This window comes from Beta vulgaris, chromosome 3, assembly GCF_026745355.1.
Source record: "Beta vulgaris subsp. vulgaris cultivar EL10 chromosome 3, EL10.2, whole genome shotgun sequence".
Classification (NCBI taxonomy): Eukaryota; Viridiplantae; Streptophyta; class Magnoliopsida; order Caryophyllales; family Amaranthaceae; genus Beta; species Beta vulgaris.
In genome coordinates, this window is record NC_079204.1 from 12,861,228 (window position 1) to 12,883,615 (window position 22,388).

The 22,388-nt window shown below is 36.5% G+C and overlaps 1 protein-coding gene across 9 annotated transcripts; it reads left to right on the forward strand.

Moving 5' to 3' along the window:
• The first annotated feature begins 1,363 nt into the window (after positions 1–1,363).
• Positions 1,364–22,311, forward strand: LOC104888760 (hypothetical protein). 9 transcript variants are annotated; one of them, XR_007272485.1, is made up of 10 exons: positions 1,364–1,602; positions 2,132–2,260; positions 7,924–7,996; positions 8,177–8,430; positions 11,065–11,181; positions 13,350–13,401; positions 16,468–17,022; positions 19,807–19,901; positions 21,446–21,681; positions 21,832–22,311. XR_007272485.1 is itself a non-coding variant. In XM_010673821.4 (8 exons), exons 2-7 carry the CDS (start codon positions 2,165–2,167, stop codon positions 17,001–17,003), a joined length of 1,128 nt encoding a protein of 375 aa, XP_010672123.1. In that variant the 5' UTR covers positions 1,364–1,602; positions 2,145–2,164; the 3' UTR covers positions 17,004–17,022; positions 21,832–22,311. The 9 variants fall into 9 exon arrangements, 2 of the variants coding, with proteins under 2 accessions (XP_010672123.1, XP_048497054.1); XR_007272484.2 differs by having other exon boundaries at positions 2,145–2,260; positions 18,292–19,901; XR_007272483.2 differs by having other exon boundaries at positions 1,365–1,602; positions 2,145–2,260.
• Positions 22,312–22,388: the final 77 nt, after the last annotated feature.

Consider the following 22,388-nt stretch of genomic DNA (forward strand, 5'->3'; position numbering starts at 1 on the left):
TTGCGCCTGTGATCGCTCGTATCTTGACTATTTCTTTACCTAGTGTCCCATAGCAGGATTCGGATTAGTGGCTCTCAAGAGCTAGCTAAGATTCGGATGTGATCAAAGGTTTTGAAGATTATTTTGGAAGTTCAAACTTTTTCTTAAATGGCGTTTGTTTGCTTGGAAGTTGCTTTATAATGCAGTCGCCACTGCTGAAAACGTAGCTAAGAGAGGGATTACTATCGAGGAGGGTTGTCCTTTCCGTAGAAGTGCGTGTGAATCCACAACGCATCTATTCAGAGATTGTCCTCTTATTCAACGCATGTGGCGTGCTTCAAATTTAGGTATTTGTGTCCCTACCCAACAACATCTGTCACTTCATCAATGGGTAAGGAATTTTTTGTTTACGCTCTCCATTTTGAATCTCATTAAGGAAATAGCCAATGATGGATCAATGTCTTTGCGGAGTCTGTAATTAGGCCTACACCATCTCGTGCTATCGAGTGCCAACCTACTCAATGGTTAGTAGGCTCCCTGTCCAACAACACCCTTGTAGTACAAGTTGATGGTGCTTGGAAGGATCGATTGCAAAACCAAGTCCCTATAGCTACCGTAGGATGGTCTTGTTATCCTTCGGGTCCGGGATGAAAGGGGTTAAGCGTGTTTTTGCGGCTGATGCTACACATGCTGAACTTTTAGCTATTTGGGTGGGTCTCCAACAGGCTCGATGCATTTCATCTTCAGTCATTATCAGGACGGACTTCAAGGTAACTGTTTCTATGTTGTGTCATCTAAACCAGGCGAATGCTCGTAATAGTTCATTAATGAAGAATATTCTTAACTTTGCCAGCCTACTTTCCTTTTGTGCTATTACTAAAGTGCATAGGTCCGTAATTCACAAGCGGCAAGCCCCATACTCTAGCAACACGAGATAGGAAGGGTCTCTTTTTCTATGCCTAGTTCTTGTTGTGTAACCTTTGCTAAAAAAAAAACATTCAAATGCTAAGTTGGACTTGGAGCCAGTAACTATTAGGTGTTGTTTGGTTGGAAGCTATTTCCCTTGGAAATACAAATTCCTAAGAAATACATTATGGGTGTTGTGTTTGGTTGGAGGAAAATGAGAGAAACACAGGAAATACAAATTCCAAGGGAAATAAAATTTCTCGTGAAACATGGGAAATCACTCACCAAGCCCCCCTTGCCCCTTGGTGAATAATTTCTTAGGAAATGCAATATCCTATGATGTCAACCAAACAATTTTGTCTAATTCCTAAAAAATTAACAAGGAAAATGTAAATTCCCAAGAAAAATTACTTCTCATGTGAACCAAACGAGGTCTTAAATTCGTCCCCAACACATTCTCGTAGTTGGAAGCCTGGAAAAGGAAAACAGTTGTATTATTCGCCTATTTGGGAAAAGAAAATGAGACACATGTCATTTTTCACACTGTAAATCACTCTCCTCCTGCAGTTCTGCTTCTTCCGTTGTTCAGAATTCAGATCTTCCATTGGTCACCACCGTTTGCAAGCTGCAGCTGCACCACCAGGCTTCTCACTCACACGTCGGCGTCGCACAGCTCCGGCGCCCCGCCAGTCCGCCACTGGACTCGCATCTAATTAGGTAGTTTTTTCATCATTCTTTTTGCATGATGACATTAATTAGGTCTTATTTTGTTTGATCATTTCTTTAGGCCTTAGTTGATTATAAGATTATAATCTTATGTGATTGATTTCTTTTGGTTGTTAGTCGTTGAAATCGAGAAGGAAAATATAATGCTAGGGCTTGCCAGCATGGATTGATTTTCAAATTAATATGTTTAATTGATCATTGAATGATTGAATTGGTGGATTTGTGTGATGAATTGGTTACTGGTGATTGATTTCCGTTGATTTAGTTGTGAATTGGTTACAACGGTCAATTAATTGATGATTAAGTAAAAATTGGATGATTCTTATTGTTTAGCACTAATTTAAGTTATTTAAGAATTGGTGAATGAGCCACCTGGATCAAAATAATACAAGGGAATGGGAAATTTAGTTGATCTTCGTCAATTTAATCGATCTAATTTGGGGTTTGATGGCTTTGAAATGTATTGTTTTTGGTGGTTAGATTTTTATTAGGTAGTATAGGTTCTTTATGTAAGTTGTAGTATTGTCATGCAGGTAGCTTTTGAGGATTAGCGATGCGGAAATATCGTTCCTTATCTTTTCAAATTGGTCAGTTGGCAGAGGCAAGGACTTTTGAAAAGGGTTACCGTGGTGCGTGGTTTCGGTGTAAGGTATTTGTTTAAACTTACACATTTGATTTTGGCCTGTAGCCTAATATCTTTTCGCACCACAAAGCCTTCCTCGTGCTTATCCTTTTTACTTTATACAATCTGCTGAAGCAACTTGTGAGAGTAAACTGATATGCTTGAAGACAAATAAGTCAGGTAGCTATTGGAGACATATAGTTTGAGTCCTTGACGAAGCTTACTTTAAGTGTTAATGTTTTCCGTCTCATCTCCTATCTCCAAACTCCATAATGACACTCAGTCCGGTTTCTCACAATTTGTTCTTTTTTGGGTGTAAGATTCCTGCTATGTGCCATGATTTGGTAGAGATTATTTAAAAAATAACGAAAAAGCTTAACCAGTCTAACTTTTAAGACCTATTGGCTTCACCTTCTCTTCAACCTTCCTCTGATTCTCTCTCTTGAAAGTTGAACTTCCACCTTGTCCTCCTTCTATCCACTTTGTTTGGAAGCTTTGAATTCCATAAAGTTGTTGGATTTATTGAACTCGTAATTCATCATCTATTTTTGCTGAATTGACCATTCAGCCATAATCTTGGACTTATGTGGTCAAATTTGATATAAAGATTGAATCACAAGACATGGAAGGTGATTTGTGTGGCTAACTGATGGCGGAAGATTCTATTTCGTCATTGATAATGGTTTCAGTGCACCTTATGTGGAGCCTTCAGGTTAGTGTTTGAATGGTGGTGCATCGTTTTAATGAACTTGGACGGTCAGTGGGGTAGGGTAAAGCCGTGGAAAGGGCCCGGACAGAGAACCACTCAACTGGGTAGTGTTCCGAGGAGATCGGTCTTAAGGTATGTAATCCCTAAAGTGTAGCTTAAGGATACGATTGCTTCATAAGGTCCAGGAAGTTTTTTGCTGGTTCGACCAGAGTAAGGTCCAGGAAGTGGTAAAGCTGCAGTAGAGTTGGCATTTGATTGCCCTATTGTTTACTTGAAATTCGACTCTAACCTTGCACTAGTATAAGAAAGATTCCCAATGGCCAAAAGCTATCAATCCTAGGGGAGAAGGCAAAGGGGGAGCTAGGCGCCTTCTTTTATGAAACCCCCTCTTTTGTGGCATGTTGTTGTCTTATTACAGGCATTTCATTCTATTTTCTAGTGGTCATGGGATAGAAGGAGGGTTCGTAAGTCCCGTTTTGGGGATATTAGAGCAAGGAGAGGGTTTTTGGTGGTTTTAAAGGTCTACGAGGGTGGTGTTCAAAGCGGCAGCCGGTATATGGGAGGCTGGTAGTTTTGGGATACAAGATGTTTTTTTTAGTGATGTACATATTGTGATAAAACCGGAATTGAGATATCTTGAGCTCGCTTGCTTAGTTGGTTATATGGTTGGCTAGCATTACATACATGATATTGAGAGATGAGAAATACCAGCAGAATGTGCAGCTAGATGTCATTTCATAATTTGTTGTACTCTAAGAAAAAATAGATTTTGGTGTGATCCAATATAAAATTGATCTGACTACTCTACTCTTATTGTAGCTTGGTGAAAGTGCTGGGTGGGGCTGTAAGTGTGATAACGAAGGGATGAAATTATGATGGGTAGGAAGAGATCAAGAGAAGGTTTTACCATCTTAGCAGGGCAAAATGTGCTAATGTTGGAATTGATAGCACACAATTCTTATCTTAAAACAGAAAATATTTTTGTATGCTTAGGATCACATTTACTTTTTTATTGAGGGGTTGCTTAAAGATGTCCACCTTCTGCCTTAATTAGATATGTGTTCATGATTTTCTTGTAGTGGGAGCTAAGAAAATATGGAATTTTCGTGTTCCATTACTATGTTCTAAAATTTATGTCGATTGAATAGATCTTAGAAATTTTCTTGGGTGAAATAACCAACATGTGGTTGGTCATGGTGGTCTGGTGGAGTGCAATGTCATAGGGAAGAAAGTAGGGCGAGCAATAGGAGGAGATTTTAGTATGGACGAAATGGTCTAATCATGTTTAATTTGAGAGCTTAAGGTTCTTATCTTATAAGAAAAACTAGCATATGTACGGAAATTATAGTTAATTGTTCCCTTAAAGACAATAGATCGCAAGGGGTGTTTTTAGTATAAAATTTGAACCTTAAGTTAGGTTCCAAACATCCATTCATTGAGTCAAGTAATCTGCTATAAGAATTACTTTTAATGCTTGGTTAGCCAAATCTAAAATAAGTTTGGATAAAAAAAAACTTTTCTTAAACTAAACTAATCTGATGTGAATAATGAATTAATTTCTACATTACAAGCTAAGCTATTTATAACAATTTACATGCTCTAAACAAAGAATGACTTAAATTGTTTTACTAAAGAAAACAACGGAACTTGTTTTCCTTTCCTACCATTCTGCCATTGTTTCCTCTTTTCTTTCCTACAACTTCTCTTCTCTTTTTCACATTAATTCATAATGCTTAAATTAGAGAATTCATTAGTTTGTTAATTATAACCATATATTCTCACAATTAAAAAAAAAAGTTTTCTTAAACTAAACTTTTCTGATGTGAACAATGAATTGATATCTACATTACAAGCTAAGCTATCTATAACAACTTAAATGCTCTAAACAAAGAATGACTTAAATTGTTTTACTAAAGAAAACAACGAAACTTGTTATCCTTCCCTACCATTCTGCCATTATTTTTTCTTTTCTTTCCTACAACTTCTCATCTCTTTTCACATTAATTCATAATGCTTAAGTTAGAGAATTCATTAGTTTGTTAATTGTGAAGAATATATGGTTATAATTAACAGACGAATGAATTCTCTAATTTAAGCATTATGAATTAATATGAAAAGAGAAGAGAAGTTGTACGAAAGAAAAGAGGAAATAATGGCAGAATGGTAGGAAAGGAAAACAAAGTTCCGTTGTTTTCTTTAGTAAAACAATTTAAGCCATTCTATGTTTAGAGCATGTAAATTGTTATAAATAGCTTAGCTTGTAATGTAGAAATCAATTCATTATTCACATCAGATTAGTTTAGTTTAAGAAACGTTTTATTTTTCTTACATTACATTTAATTATTTCCTTCACAGTGGTTGTTTGTTTATCCCTAAGATATTATTTATTTGTGAGGTATCGATTTCATTTTATCTAGTAGAAGTCAAATTTCCAGTGCGAGCTCTAACAATTGGTAACAATTTAAGCCATTTGAATGTTCTTCAAATTATGAACGAGGTGGAGAATTGTTAGAATATATTGTTATAATTAACAAACTAATGAATTCTCTAATTTAAGCATTATGAATTAATGTGAAAAGAGAAGAGAAGTTGTAGGAAAGAAAAGAGGAAATAATGACAGAATGGTAAGAAAGGAAAACAAGTTCAGTTGTTTTCTTTAGTAAAACAATTTAAGCAATTCTTTGTTTAGAGTATGTAAGTGGTTATAAATAGCTTAGCTTGTAATGTAGAAATCAATTCATTATTTACATCAGAAAAATTTAGTTTAAGAAAAGTTTTTTTTTTCTTACGTTACATTTAATTATTTCCTTCATAGTGGTTGTTTGTTTATCCCTAAAATTTTATTTATTTGTAAGGTATTGATTTCATTTAATCTAGTAGCAGTCAAATTTTTGCTGGGAGCTCTAACATATTACCATATGGTGATATTAGGAAAGAGGCGTCCCACTTTAATGACCCAAGAAATTCTCTTGAGCGGAATCTCATGTCGTAAAAATTCTCTCGAGAGATTAGGGGTGGGGGTGGGGGGGGATTCGTTGGAAACTTGATTGAAGATAAGGGCTTGGCCTTGTGATCTCTTTCGAGTTTTCATATTTTCTATTTTTCTTAATAATATGCGAGTATCTTAGTTATTCCAGTCTATATTACTTGTAAGTTATAAATAAGTCCATTGTGATCATGTGTCTTTGGTTATGTTTTAGAGAATTGATGAGTCATCATGAGAGATAGTATAACTTGTCGTGACATTTAAATCACTATCAATCTAGGGATGTTGAGAATATATGATGTGTGCACCTCAACCTTGATCTATTGAGAGAACATTTAAAAAGGCCCTCAATATATGGTCTACTTTATTTTGGATAGAAATATGACAATGAATTAACAAACTGACAATTGTCTTAGCATCAATGGAAATTATAATAGTTTTAGTGATGAAAAGGAAAGGCATGGTGTAACTTGTAAATATACATACATGTAACACAGGTCTTGGATCGGACCGGCTGTCTTATGGGCCAGAATTCTTGAATTTTTCGGACTGGGTACTACACCGGATTTAAAATTAGGTCTGGTCCAGGTCTGGACCTTTTTGGACCTGTTTTGTTAAAATAGAAATTTAGGCATATAAAAATCATTTTCGCATATGGATTTCGATTTTAATCTACTTGGATCTGTTTGGACCCCTTAGAGGAAAGAGAGGGGAGGTAGGGAGTTAAAGAAATTAATGTTGCATTTGAAATATGGGGAAAGGGAAGTCAGGAAGTTAAGAAAACAAATATTTTATTAAAGAACTAACAAAATTTAGAGTTTCCGGTTTGGAACCTAGACTCGGGATTTTTGGCGGACCGAGGACCGGACTTGAATTTTCGGTCTGGTCCGGTGCGGTCCAAATTTCTGTCCAGTGCGGTCCAAATTCAGGTGTGACCATGGTCTTTGACATCCCTACTGACCCTACATGCAAGAATCATTGTAGAGGCTTAAACTTGTGTATAAGCAGAAAATGCCTAAAACGACTAGAATGCAAGACCTAGGAGCAAGGAACTGTTCATTTGCAAAAATAGTTGTAAAATACTTTATAATACTAGTTGCTACTGCTTCTGTACAAGCCGTCTATGTTACATGGACACAGGTATGAGTATCGGATACGGGTGCGGATCTAAGTGTCCGATACGTTAATTTTGAAATTTTTTGATACGGGGATACCGTCCTAAATTTGGACTCGGGTACGGGGATACGGTGGTTACATATTAAAAAAAAATATTTATATAGTCTGAAGTTCAAAGGTCTAGTACTAACGAAAAGTAAAAAAGAAAAAAAAGCTATGGTTTGCGCTAAACTGTATATAGTTGTTTGAGAATTGAGAGAGAAAGGAGAAAAGAGGTGTACTGCTACTTTTCAAATAAAAAAAGTACAGCTGTACTGCTACTTTTTAAATAAAAAAAAGTACATCTCTACTGCCACTTTTTAAATTAAAAGAAGTACAGCTGTACTGCTACCTTTTTAAATAAAGCATTGCTTCAGTTTTTGGTTCACGTGGTAGACGGGATTGAAGAGTTATTCTAGTTGTCTACTTGCTCTATAATTAAGGAGTTCCCTTCCAGGTTGTTTGTTCTTTCTTCATGTCGGGTTCCATATGTGCCATGATGGTTGTTGATTATGGGTGTGTTCTTTTCATCTTAAAAAAAAAGTTCAAGGGATAATCAGGTGTAATCAAGGTTGATGAAGCCTAGTGTTGTGAAACATAAGGAAAATGAGGGATAATTAGGTCCAATCAGGTCTAATAAGTTAGTTCAGATAAGTTCAGGACTTAAGAGAATGCACCTATGTATCCTTTTCCTTAGCCACTTTTTTTCTTCTATATTTTCGGTGTGGAGTTTTTCATCCTTTTATTAGCTCGGTAGAGAATTTCAAATTGCCTAGTTCATATATGGAAGGAATTGGTTTTGCTTGTTGCTCTAATTCACATGTCTATGTTTCTGTTCAGATAAAGAAAATTACCAGAAAGAAAGGCCGAATTGTAGCATATGTTGTAGAATATTATGACTACCCAGAGGAATGTAAGTGATCTGCACTTTTTTCCTGGTTATGATATGAATTCTTGTGCTGCAGCTTGGTTGAGTGCTGTTTTTGGCTTTAAGTAGGTGTAAGGACAAGATAAATCAGTTGTGATGAACTTAAATATGTTAAGTTTATATTGTGGAAACACCTTAATTAACGCGAATCACCTCTATTTGCAGCTGAAGAAACAATAACACTTTATGGCCTCCCCTCAGAGAGCAGCAGCGGCCACAAGGCAAAAAAGGAGCTGATGTTGCGCCCACACTTTCCAGCTTTTTTTCGTGAAAGGGAATTACCTGATGTAAACTTGATCTCAGAAGTTATAGTTGCAGTTACTGATGTTTGGAGAGTTGGGGATTTGGCTGACTGGTTCTCTGATGGCTGTTTCTGGTCAGGAACAATTACTGAAATTATGGATGATGACATGGTTCAGGTAATATCACTAGTGCATATTTTTCATTTATGCATTTTATTTTGGTTGCTGTGCAACTTTTATGATAATGATGGGGTGTTGTCCATGCCCATGGTGAATAGTAGGAAGGTAAAGGATATACCATCTGAATATTTGCTAAGCAAACTTTACTGTACATCAGAGCATGTAAGCAGGTTTACAAGCCGTATATTGGAACTTCTTAGTTTCTTTTAATTCCCCGTGGGTTTTGGTAATGCTGGAGTAGGTGTTGTACGTTACCTATATGTTTGGTCTGTAGTGTATGTAATCGTTATCATCCAGTTGGAGATATGGGTGCTAGATTTTTCTTTGTTTCTGTACGATGTAAGGCTGAATCCTTTTCTAGCAATGTCTCTATGATATTCCATCGCAGTTGAAAGTAAACAATTGCTTCCTGGGATTTAATTTTCACATTGATAATTATAATTTTACTTATTAATGTTTCGACCTAATCAGGACGGAGATGGTAACCAGTTTCTAAAACCGTTGCATGTTGATACAGTTGCATTCACATAAATAGATAAGTGCTTATATCTATACATATACTCCCTCCGTCCTTAAATATCTGTCCTGTATACTAGTTATATATACTCTTTCCGTCTTCAAATAATTGTCATCTATACTATTTTGGTTAATTTGCAAATAATTGACCTCTTACTTTAAACGAGAAATTTACCCACCCACGTGATGTGGGGCTCTCCACTAACTCTCTTTCTCTTACATTCTAGCTTCATATTCATATGAGGCGGGGACCTCTACTAACTCTCTCTTATACTCAATTACTTTCCGGTTTTTATTGGTTTACGCCTTCCATTTGACATAGAGTTTAAGGAGAAAATATTGGGTGGGTCTTATGAGGGAAAAGAAATTTTATTTTATTCAATATTTCATTGAAGATTTGTTTGGGCTAATGTTATGTTAGAAAGTAACTACTCATGGGGAGTGGTGGAGATAATAATATAAACTAATAGATGACAGCCTAAAATGAAAGAGAGGTAAACTAATAAAAGCACAAGGGAGTAATTTCTTATTCTTACTTTTACTCTTATCTACCCAAAAACCTACAATATAATACTATATACTTTAAATATGCGTGCTTAAACCTAACAAGACAATTAATTGAGTACAGATTCAGTATATCAAAAGGTGTTTACCAGACCATCTTTCCATGTCTCCCCCTCATAATAATTTTTTATTGTCATTAGAAGTCTCGACTTCATGACCTCTGTTTAGAAGGTAGGAATGTTACTACTTATCGCAACACTGTTACACCTTCAAAGTTCAAAACAATATATCATAACTTCTAATTTCTTGCAAAAGTCGTACGGAAGTCTTTAGACATATACGCTTTTTATGATTATGACTAGGTGTATTGCAATTTTATTATTTTATCTTAGTTACTTTTAAATATTTTATATCATATTATTTTCCCAGAATTTCTAGATTATATCAAATATTTTTGTTACTTGTACTTTTGGAATTTTTTTTCCACATCTTTTACCATGTTTTTACCACGTTATCAGCATTATCACCTTATACTTTTTTCTTTGAATTTTACCACTTTTAGTAACTTGACTTGCTAATATTCACCACCATAACTTGTCCTGTTGTGAATTTTTCGGCCAAGTGGGGTCCACATGCTGGATTTCTTGTTTTCCCCTTTTTTCACCTTCTCTCGCCTCGATATTTCTAACCCCAAATTTTCAGCTCATCTTAATCCAAATTGACTTGAAAATTCCTCATCAGATCAAATTAAGTTAGGTTCACACTTCTTAACCCTAATTGACCCTAATATAAATTGCAAATAATTGGAAATTATGGTTAAACTTTTCTAGGTTAGGAATCTTCGTTAAAAATTGGGTGTTTATTGATTGAATTGTTAAATTGGGGATAAATTACAGCATCGTTATGTTCGTCAGCTCTTTGATTGCTGTTAATGACGTTCATTTTCACCATTCATTCATCAATGTCAACTGAGTCACCCTATATGTATGCATATTTGTGGCTTTTTTCCATTTTGGTTGTTTCACACAAATTTTTGACCATTGGTTGTATTTACCTTCACAATGAGTCTAGACATCCTTAATTGGTGTTTGGACAGAAATATTATTTCACCCTCTTGTTGCGAAAGTTCAGATAAAGGAGGAGAGAGAATCGCCTTATTAGGGAGTTTGTGTGGGTGAAGTGGAGGAAAGAGAGTGAAGGAATCTCTGTTAACTTTAAGTTGCTGATGATGTTGCAAAGCTTGGTGAAGATGAATTGAGCGAGTGAGAACAGCGTAAAGAATAGGGACAGAACAGTTAGGGAAGAGAGAAAGATAAACCAGGGAGATAGAAGGAGGAAGAGGGGGGGGGGATCTGGCCAATGGAACCCACTTGGCCTGAAAATGCACTGGAGGATGAGTTAAGGTGGTGGTTTTTAGTGAGTCAATTTACTGAAGGTGGTAAAATTTGAAGTAAAAAGTATAAGGTGATAATGCACAAAGCATGGTTTTAAAAAAATCATATGTACATGTAAAAGTTGAATACTCGTTCTGTGATGCTATTGTGCAACTGTTTCATGATATTAATCCCTTTTAATAGTCAAATATTAATAATTAACTTCTCTCTCATGTAGATTAAATTGTTAGAGCCACCCAGAGGTGAAGGATCATCCTATAATGTCAACTGCAAGGATCTCCGCCCATCCTTGGATTGGTCTCCTGAATTTGGTTGGACAGTCCCTGTACCCTCGGTAAATTCTCACTTCTACTTTGTTATTATGTGTTGTGGTATTGTTCAAGCTATTTAAATGCATAACTTGAACTATAAAGTTGGCAAAGCAGATAATTTTGCTTACGCTGGCCCATATCTTTCTGGCTTTTGCTAGAACATTGCATTGCAAATAGAAGTTCTGAACATTAGGGCAATTTGCTGGATATCTTTCACTATCTGTTTTGGTAGTCCTCTGGATGGTTCTTGTTGCTGAATTTCATATTGATACTTTCCTAATGCTTAAAAGTCCTTTTTACATGCTCACTTGATGAGACATGATGGGCATCCGCCTGTCCTAAGCTTCTCCTACCGCAATCCTACATCTTCAGATGAAACATATTGATATATAATCTCCTTGAGAGCTGGTATCTCTGCCTTGAATGTGGAGGTTGTTAAAATAAACCACATGCTGGAGTTTAGTATGTGCATGCTGTATGCATCTTGGCAAAAGACCTGTTGGTCTTTGTCCTTGAATCGGAGTTGTCATGTTGTATGGCTGGTTCACCCCGAGTCTCTGACAATGTTAGTAGTCTCACAATTTTACTCCCAGTCTTATTCACCGGTAGGGAATCTATAAAGAACCTGGTAAGTGGTAATTCCCTTGCTTCAAATCTTAATAGGAGATTAGGTTTCTATGTTTCTTGTTACGGCTTGCCCAAGGCCATTCTTGTGGAACATGGTCTTTCCTCATGCATGGAAAAATTGAAGTGAAAACCTGTCTTAATCCTCTTATCACAGAATTTTGAAGACCACGAATTGGTGGTCACTGCAGCAGCAAATATGAGCCTATGAGAATCACCATTGTCTCCACAATAATCTAACTTGTGAACTTGACACCTCATATCTCCTTTTTCTCCTCGAGAATGGGAGTTAAGTGGTTTGTTTCAGTCCCTCCTAAACCTTTAGTGCAGTAACGGCGTGTGTGACTGCTTGATTCTTTGCTTCTTTTTCCTTCCGCAAAGATATGCTGATATCATTGTTACTCAACAGTTAACTGCTTCCTCTTACCGAATAGCATGAACAAGACACTTACATATCAAGGCATGCCCTCAATATTCGACTACTGGAAGCAATGTTGGGTGATGTCTCTCCTAGACTAATTTGTTTACCTGCCCAGAGTAGTGTTACCTAATTCATGGTACGGGGATGGGTACAAGAAGGCAATTTGCTACCTAGTTTTGTTATATTAGCCCAAAAGTGTACCATTCGCATATATGACATACCAATTCACCTTTCTTGGATCGTTGTTCGGACCGAATAGTTAACTCTGGCCCAGAGCATAGATAGCTTTCTGATTTGCACTCGTTGAAATTACAGGTTGAGGTTTTTCTCCAATATGATAAAAATTGATCCAATGGTTTCTTTTTCTGTAATGAGCTATAACTATCACAATCATATAGGGGAAGTACATAGTGAGAGGTAAAAATTTCTTTTTCAAGGCCCTTTTTGTTATTCTCATCAGCTTCTCGGATTGCTAGGAATGTTCTCAATGCAAGGCAACACATGAACTCAAGTTGTGAGAATTATCCTTGAGTCCATGCAAGGCAACACATCTTGATGCCTCAGCCTTTCGCAGTTCTGCCTCTGAATAAAAATTGGGTGTTGAGAATTCAATATTACCTATTAGGTCTTAAGAAATTGCATATTCTAATAGATTTGGAGAATACTCATATAGGGAAGTGCTGTAGCACATAAAAGGCAACAAGTATGGATCATATAGGAGATATAGGGCAGGGCTGAAAATTGCTCTACAACAACAATGTGAAGATCTGATTGCTTAATATACAACAAAACAATGTTGCTTAATCTCTAATAATAAAAAAACTTTTACACTTTCTCTTCAAATTGTTTACCTATGTTGCGTTGCTTAATGTATACTACCTCCGCTTTTTTCGTTGCAAAACTTCTCTATTTTGGATGTTTTCAAATAGTTGCGACATACCATCTTTGATATTGGTTCTCTCTCTCTCTCTCCTTTTCATCACATGGACACCATTTCCATCTCTCTTTATCTCTAATCTATCACATGGATACCCTGTTACATTGCACCCTCCTTATGTTGCAACTCTAAGATAACGGAGGAAGTATATGTTTAGTTGATTAATAAGTTCATCATTATTGTAACTTCTACATTCACAATGCCTTCAGGAAACTCCAAATGGACATCTTCATGCTCGTTTGATTCAGCCTGTGAAGCAAGGTAATTTTGCTAATCCTTTTGCTGCTTGCTTAGCTTTCAAATCTTTTACTTCTTCAAATAATTCCAAGTGACTTTTGCACTATTCACATGCTTACTTTGACCAATATTTTTTGACTAATGTATTGCTTTATTATGTAAAATGTTATTAGATTTGGCTCAATGTATATTTTCAAAATGTTTTCTTTTATAATTTTTACTAATAAATAATTACGTTAACAAACGTGCAAGTCAAGCTATTGCAAGTTTTTGGAAACAGTGGAAGTAGAATGTAAGAAAGTCTCCTATCTTGTTGCTAGTGGGACTCCTGGGTTTGTTTAGTGAGGCAGTTGTGTGCATGCTTTGGGGTGATAATAACAATCCTAGAAAATCTCAAGCCTGGTTAGGCTCGGGTCAGTCAGTGAATACAAGCTTGGCTCAGCTCGAGTCCGAAAAATATTAGACTTGGCTCAAGCTCTGTAAACCTAATGATGAGCTTGTCTGAGTTCTTTTTGCTCAAGCTTTGCATTATGACCAAAATATTTTTCTACCCTGCTAGCTTGTATTGAGTTGGCAGTTAAGTGGCTTGAGCCTATACTGCCACTTACCGGGTTGGCTCATTGGCTGATGGCAATTGTTACCTTCTGGCTTTGTGCATATATTGGACGAAAGGATGAGACAAAGGGCGTTTGGGGAAGTGAAATTAATTGAAGTAAGATATCATCTAGCAGCTTAGATTCACACACAAAATGAGAAACAAAGCACCAAATAAAATCTTGAATTGAACAATTCATTCAAAATACCTAAATTCCTACTTCATAAAAAAAAAGTCCCTAAATTTGAATTAATTAAATCAAAATTAAGAAAAATGACATCTTGAAAAGTTGAACTAGAATTACCTTTGCTACCTTGACCCTAGTTCGAATTCATGTAGAGTGAAGGGTCCTTTTAATATGTTGAACAAGTAAAAATTGTGATTTCATTGAAGACAAACCTGAAAGTTTGAATCCGTAATATCCTTAAAAAACTTTAAGTCCTAGAAAAAATGATTGAAATAATGGGTCTTGTGCCACTGTCAAGTAGATTCTTCTTGGTTGTAGACGGAGAACGAATGAGGGGGCAATAAAGAGAGCGTGTGAGAAAGAGCACCGAGGATGGTGGAAGGGATGACGTCACCTTTGGTTGTTTACAATCTGGAGCAACGTCAATGTTACGAGGCTGGTAAGCCATAAGAGCCTAGCACTCCCTGATCTTTATTATATAAGCCAAGAGAGGAGGTGTGGTGTCCTCTTTTGAAGTGACTAAAATACCCTCTAATAATTTAAAATAATGTTTTTCTTTTTATAAAAAATTGAATTATGAGAATCAATGAAACTTGCCATATTAGCAGGTCAAAAAATGGAATATGCAATACCATTAATAACTTGACATAATAGATTGACAAAATCAATTCATGAAATCAATCAGAATCTTCAACCAAAAAAATTTAGCAACATATCGTGATGACATAATATCTCATATTTACAAAGTTCAAACAATATGGTTATAATTGTTAAAGAACTATACTAAAGTCGTTGAAAAGAAAATTATTAACTCATTGTCCAAATTTTACAGTGACGGTATTGAATAGGTTCAAATCATTCACCTTTAATTTAAAAAGATAATAACATCTATAAAAGGACTTTAATAATTTACATCACTATCAAAATAATTTTAGATAAAAAAACATATCCATTTATATATAACTACATAAGATGGTTGACGCACGCATCGTGTGCATATGCAACTAGTAGAGACATGTGGGAAAGGTAGGGAGGGGAAATAAAGTAAAAGGACAGTGAATTTAAAGTCAATTGCTGAATGTTTTGCAACTTTCCAAACATGTCATGACTCTTACGCGTACGTTTCCTTGCTTAGATACCAGAGACCTATAAGGCTATAATAAAGGGAAAATAAAATATTTTTGTTTATATTAAGAAACAACATCTTTACAAAGCAGCCCCTCTACCTTTTGCAGCTGGACCAAAGCTTCATTGGATTTTTTTCAGATAAAATGTAGTAGATGCAAACGCCAACAAGCTATCAGGGACAGCTCTGTGATGCTTACTCAATTGGGACAAAGTGAATTGACTGTCTTATTATCTATGTACTAGGGTTATTGAAAAGATCCGTAATAGTTCTTAAATGGTTTTTTTGGATGAATATAATGGAAATCTTTTCTTACGTGATTTCTTTCATTTTATACCCTGCATTTAGGGAAATAAATTTTGTAAAATAGACGCAAAGTTTCTTGTCTGTAACTCTGATTTAGTGATACCTGGAGGTATTTGACCTTTAACAACGCCTGGCGGTGGTTCATGTGAGAACCACCCTTATGGTAAGAATCGTGAGAACAACTCATTTTTGCTCATTTTACGAAGATTTTGTTCATTTCACTACGTTTTTGCTCATTTTATGTTTTTATGCTCATTTTACAACATTTTTGCTTATTATACGTTTTGCTCATTTTTGTTTTCTACTCATTTTTTGCTTTGTCATCTTATATTTTTTGCTCATTTTACGAAGTTTTGCTCATTTTATAACGTTTTTGCTCATTTTAAGTGGTTCTCACCATAAGGTTCTTGTTAGAATACAACCCTATTATATATATATAGAAGTGAGTTCATATGAGAATGCATACTTACATGAGAAATCAGAATTAATTTTACGCGCTATAACTCTTATTAATAAGTGATGTAACTAAAAAAAAAAGAATATTAGAAAAAAAAACTTTTTTAAAAAACCTTTTGTTTGGGCTCAAAATTTTTTAGGGGGTACTATAACTCTAATGAACAAGTGTTGTAACTCTAATTCAATCGTGTGGTTGAGATTCATTTTCATGTAAGGAGCATTCTCATGTGATCTTGCCTCTCTCTATATATATATAACCTACCAATTTACTATTCTTCATAATGGTTTGAAGTGAGTACTACTTTTGCACTTAAATTATTTTATTTATTGTTCTTGGATAACACCTGCTATATGTGTCCATATCTCTTCCTTTTAGTTATTTGTTTGTGTGAGGATCCCATTCTTTTCATGTGTCTGCAGCCCCACCTGTAAAATCGTTGGTTGATAAGATGGATGAAGACAAACAAAATGTCAAGGTCACACCAAGGTCATCATTGGAGTTCAATCAATCAGTCTCTTCTCATACTTCAGTGAGCTCATTGCCATTGCTACCCAGATCAATGAACTCCGAGGATCTGTTGCAGCAGAGCAAAGATATTTCTGAAAAAGGAATGCAGCAAACGGTGTTGGATGTAGGGGTTCCTGTCATTGGGAAGCGTAGTTGCTCGGATGGTGTTTCCAGTACATGTAATCAAGATGTTTCAGCTGAAGTTCCAGTAGCTACTTGTGCTGAAGAACAGAATCATAAACATGGATCTGTGAAAAAAATGCACTTGAATGATACAATAACTCTAAATTCCACAGCCTGTGATAGCATTGAATCAGCAATCTTGGATCTGGAAGAACTTGTAAACAGGGTCAAATGGCTGAAACAGATTCTGAAGTTTGGAATTTCTTCAACCCCTCAGGGTCCAACATGGGAATATATAGAACACCCTCCAGATTCCGCTCCATGAGCACTTATACGTCATCTTGGTGAGTTTTTCTAAATCCTTTCTCTGAGAAAAATTTGGGTTGTCACTCTATTACTTGTTGCATTGCTCGACAATCTTCATCATTAGTTCCTAGAACCCAAAACTGGAACGCTAGCGCTTGCTATATTATCAGCTTTTCTTTGGCTCCATAAAATAACTAGATTGGTGGCTTATATTCTCTCTCATTGGGATTTGGAAGGGAGAGATTTAGGCAAGTGATGTGTCAGAATGCTGAAAAAATGTAGCTGCATTGTATTTTCTTGGAACTCCTGTCTACTTTGAGATCCTTCTCTCGACACTTCATGACCCAAAAACTTTACCTCTTCCGGCGAAAAGTCACACTTGCTTAACTTGGCATTCAACTTGTGTTCTCGAAGTGTCGTTAATGCTCTTCTTAGACGACCTTTATGGTCTTCTCGACTTTCTGAGGAAGTCAATATGTCATCTATAAAGATAACCGCGAACTGATCTAGGTACGGTTTAAAGTACCGTTCCATCCATGAAAGCTGCAGGGGCATTAGTCAACTCTAAAGGCATGAATAAGAACTCATAATGTCCATAACGGGGTGCGGAATGCTGTTTTAGGAATATCTTCCTCCACAATTTTCATCTGATGGTATCCCAACCTCAAATCAATCTTTGAAAATACCCTGGCTCATCTCAACTGATCAAACAAGTTATCTATCCTGGGTAGGGGATACTTTTTCCGTATTGTGGTCTTATTAATTTCCCGATAGTCGACACAAAGCCTCATGGAACCATCTTTCTTCTTGACAAAGAGTACATGTCAGACACTAGGTCTTATGTATCCTTTGTGCAACAGCTTCGCCAACTGCTTTTTCAGTTGGAGCCCTTGAAATCGGAATGGCCCCCAGAACCAAATCTATATGGAGGTCTATAATTCTATTGGGGGGGGGGGTGGTAAGTCTGCCAAATCCTCTTGAAATACGTCGGGAAGTTCCCGAACTATTGGAATGTCCTTTAGCTTCAGCTTGGTCTCACTGAGTTGAGTAACCTGGCACAAGTTCCCTTTTGGTGTACTTACTCCTGTCTCTCTATAGGCTACAGACTTCCCTGAGGAAGGCTTGAGCTTCACAACCCGAGCATAACATTCTATTATAGCTCGGTTCGTATTTAACCAATCCATCCCTAAAATCACATCATAAACTCCCATGTCGAATATATGATCAAATCTGCTTTAAGGTTCGCTTATGCTATCTTAATGCTACATTTTCTCAGCATGTATTTACATTGGAAGGTGTTTTATCAGGTAGGGTAACAGAATCTCTGGTTCTTCTGATGGTTCGGATTTCAAAGCATATACTTGCCCTGTGCCTTGGATGCCCCTCCCTTGCTGTTGTGTCCATAGCTCGGTTCTCCTGGCGCTTGAAGGAGTAAGACGTCCCCTAGGCCCGGCCTACTCTGAGAGTTTCTGGTCTGATTCAGAACAGGACACTCCTTAATTTGATGTCCTGTTTTCATACATTTAAAACAGATATTGGGCCCCTCGCCGTTCCTCCCATAATGTTCCTTCTTACATCTCCTGCACTTCCATTCCTTTTTGCTTCCTTCTACCGTCTTAGTTGGAACCGATGCTATGGACGTTTTAGCTAAATCAGCTTTGAATTTCTTGTTCCCTACTTGAATCTTTCTCCGCTCTTCTTTTTCTTTTTCTTTTTCTTGGAACCCTCATCTTTCTGTTCAATGCACTCATGTTCTAGCGCCTGGTCATAAAGATCTTCAAAACTGCTATGCACCTTAAAATTTTCTTCTGGTACTTCAGATTCAACCCCCCCCCCCCAAGAACCTAATAGACTTTACCCTTTCATTACTGGAAAATCGGGTGCAAACCTCAAGAGTTCTACAAACTTCGTGACATACTCCACGATTGTTAATTGGCCTTGTTCTAAAAACATAATTTCATTCTCTTTCTTCCTCCTCAGAGGAAGAACTTATTTCTTAACGTATGCATAAATGTTTCCCTAGAAAAGACGGTTTGGTTTGATACTTTCTTGCTGGTTGTTCCACCACATATCCATTGGTCCTTCCAGATAGAATGATGCTGCCTTCACCTTTATATTTTAGGGGATTTTGCTACCTCCAGTAGTTTCTCCATATATGCTACCCAATCTTCAAACTTTACAGAGTCCGCCTTCCCATTGTAGCCCTGCATATTATGAGCCCCCAACCTCTTGTAAAATTTACCTTTATCATCATCTTTACGATTAGATATACCTTGGGTTGTTGCAAGGAATGGTACACACATTTACAATGGGAAGACGGACTCTGTAAAGTTTGAAGTTGGGTAGTATATATGGAGAAACTATTGGAGGTAGTAAAATGCCCTAAGAATCTAAAGTTGAAGCCAGTGTCTTTCTATCTGGAAGGACCGGCGGATATGTGGTGGAACACCATCAAGAAAGTATCAAACCAAACCGTCTTTTCTTCGGAAACATTTTTGGATAAGTTAAGAAATAAGTTATTCCCTCTGGCTCCGAGGAGGAAGAAAGAGAATGAATTATGCTCTTCAAAAATAAGGTCAGTTGACCGTCGTGGAGTATGCCGCGAAGTTTGTAGAACTCTTGAGGTTCGCACCCGATTTTACCATAAATGAGAAGGGTGAAAATTATGAGGTTCTTTGAGGGGTTGAATCTGAATTAACAGAAGAGAATTGGGTTGTATAGCAGTTTTGAAGATCCTTACCACCCGGCACTAGAACCTGAGCGCATTGTACACAAAGATGAGGAATACATCGACAATGCTAATTTCACTGCTTGCCTGGCAGGATCCGGATTGGGCTACTTCTATATTTGGTGTGCGGCCAATTTATTAAATAAATGCTATCAACTTCGATGTGAATTTTCGGGCTTGGAGAAAATGGTAATTCTTTTCTCTAGTTTTTGTTTGCTAAATATTTAACGACTCGATCTTCTGATCCCTTAAAATTATCTCTGTACGCATTTTTGTGTTGAATTAGATGCTTCTATAATGGTAATTCTTAACTGTAATTTATCTTTCCTATATATCTAATGAATTGATATTTCAATCACTAAATACATTTTGTGGAAGATAAGAGCGTATCATTCTCATATTTAGTGCAAGTTTTTCACAAGTTTGTTTCATGTGTCATAATCTGCTTGATTGAATGGACAGCAAAATGTGGAGCTGTGAATTGAGAATGTAGTTAGGAATTAGAGTAGTTAAATTTGAACCTCCTGTGGCTATCCCAAAGCCTTTAGAAGTGCCACTTTCTCAAACAATCTCTTTTTCAACGCAGATTCTGAAATTCCATCATCTTTCCATCTGTTACAGTTAGTGTAGCCTCTTCTTGAGCTATGGTTAGATGGAGTCTGTTGCAACTGTCCAATTTTGGTACGTGGTTGTGGAGCAGACTTGCAAAAGTTCTTATGTTTAATGTACATTGCAGACTTGGGATACTCAATAAGGAAAATGGGAGATGAATGGTCCATATAACATAGTCCCTTTCGATCCCTGTTTTTCTGTAAGACCAGAGTGTAAAATCAACTCTTGCTGATTCCAGTATCAATAATTTCCTTTGATGCCAAAGCTGTGATGACTAGTGCGTAGTTAAAATTGGGAAAGTAGGAGTTGGAAGGTGATGATTTTACCCAACTGCTTTATCAAAAGATTTGAGGTTGTTTTATCTAGAGTCTGGCTATATACCGAACCGTTTGGAATTGAACAGTAAGCTAGATTACAATCTTACCTTTACATCTATTTATTTACCATTTTTCCTTCAATTTGTCAGCCATTTCTATCTCCTCTCACTATCAGCCCATTTTCTCTCTTTCTACTACAATGGCTAGATTCAAGGCTCCTCCTTGTTGATTCTTAAATTAAAAAGTCAGATGGTATCATTTTCACTTATTGATACCAATAATTGAAACTGTGAGATGGTGAACATTAAATTAAGCTAATTTTTATTAAACCAAAGAAGCAACCTTAAAAATAGTTCACACCCAACGACCACCTCTACTTTGTGCTTGAAACTCCGAAGCCTCCATTTAAGCCGTGACAACCATAATATTCTTTCTTTTCCTCGCATCTTTCAACTTATGATGCACATGAAATATGTTGTGAATGTACAAGATTTAGTTTAAGGATGCACATGATGTAGTTCTTGGATCTGCATGATATGCCCTGGATGTATATGAAACAACTTCTGCATGTACAAGCTGAAAATGGATTTCCAGATTTACAACAAAACCCTGTGTCATATACACGAAACAACTTTTGTATGTACAAGATTGAATTTTTAGGGTGTACAAGAAAACCTATTGTATGTACACAATACATATACAGGATGTATAGCAATATAATGACCTATGCTATGCCTTTATAAATCTAGTCCACGGATATGGATTGTTCCCTCACCTTATTTATCTTAATATTTTATTTTCCAGCCATGGCGTACCAAAGACAAGAAGAGGTAGAGTTGGGCTAAGAGTGAAGGAAAAAAGAGCAGAGAAGAAAGAGATACCTAGGAAGAGAGAGAGAGAGTTGGTCTGACATAGTGAAGACTGAAGTAGAGAAATGCACATATTTGACCTTTTGTTCTCTTAGTAAGGCAAGTAGAGTTTAGTAAGGATAAGTAGATTTTTGCTATCTTGTCCTGTACTAAACTATTTGGCATTTAGAGGTATTCTTTTATCTAAGCATGAAGAAATGATCCTATTTTCTCCTCTATGTACCCTGGATTGGGAAACCTGTTCCATTATCTATGTAAGGTTTCCAAACTTTTAACCAGAAGAGAGATGCCTATCATGAAACTTATTTTCTTCTTTTTCAGCATATCAACGGGATTACTAATCGTCTAGTCGTGGCAAAGACTGTTGCGATACCCGTCTCATTCTCTTTGACTGCCAAGTTCGCGGGACTTCTCCACGAGTGTATAGATACACGTAGAAGTTAAATTCCTGTATTCACTTTGATTGCCAAGTTCCCGGGATCCCTCCACAAGTGTATAGATACACATAGAAGTTAAATTCTTGTAAATCTGTAACATCAGGTGTTGTAATTTCATGGTGCAGGCTTTAGAGTTGAAATTTTCAAGCGCTTTACATGGAGTAGGGATCTTTATACACGATGCAGATGTATAAGAGCTAATGGTGGATTTTTGACAGCCATCTTTTAGCTTATGTTTTAAGCGTTTCTAGTTGAAGAGCCAAATAGATGAACTAAATTTGTCATTAGAGGTCAAGACTCGAGTCAGTCTTGTGGAACCAAAGCAAAATCTTGATAAGGAGATTTTAAATTTTGGTTTTGAACTTATTGCAGCTTATCTGCCTGTTACCACTTATCACTACCTTTGTTAAGGGGGTCAAAATTACTCTCCGGTTATGTGGA

Bases quoted from the DNA above. Each gene is read 5' to 3' on its own strand.
- LOC104888760 (XM_010673821.4), top strand. From the start codon at position 2,165: ATGCGGAAATATCGTTCCTTATCTTTTCAAATTGGTCAGTTGGCAGAG. The intron at 8,431-11,064 runs GTAATATCACTA...TCTCTCATGTAG, and splicing joins TGGATGATGACATGGTTCAG to ATTAAATTGTTAGAGCCACC. The intron at 11,182-13,349 runs GTAAATTCTCAC...CAATGCCTTCAG, and splicing joins GGACAGTCCCTGTACCCTCG to GAAACTCCAAATGGACATCT.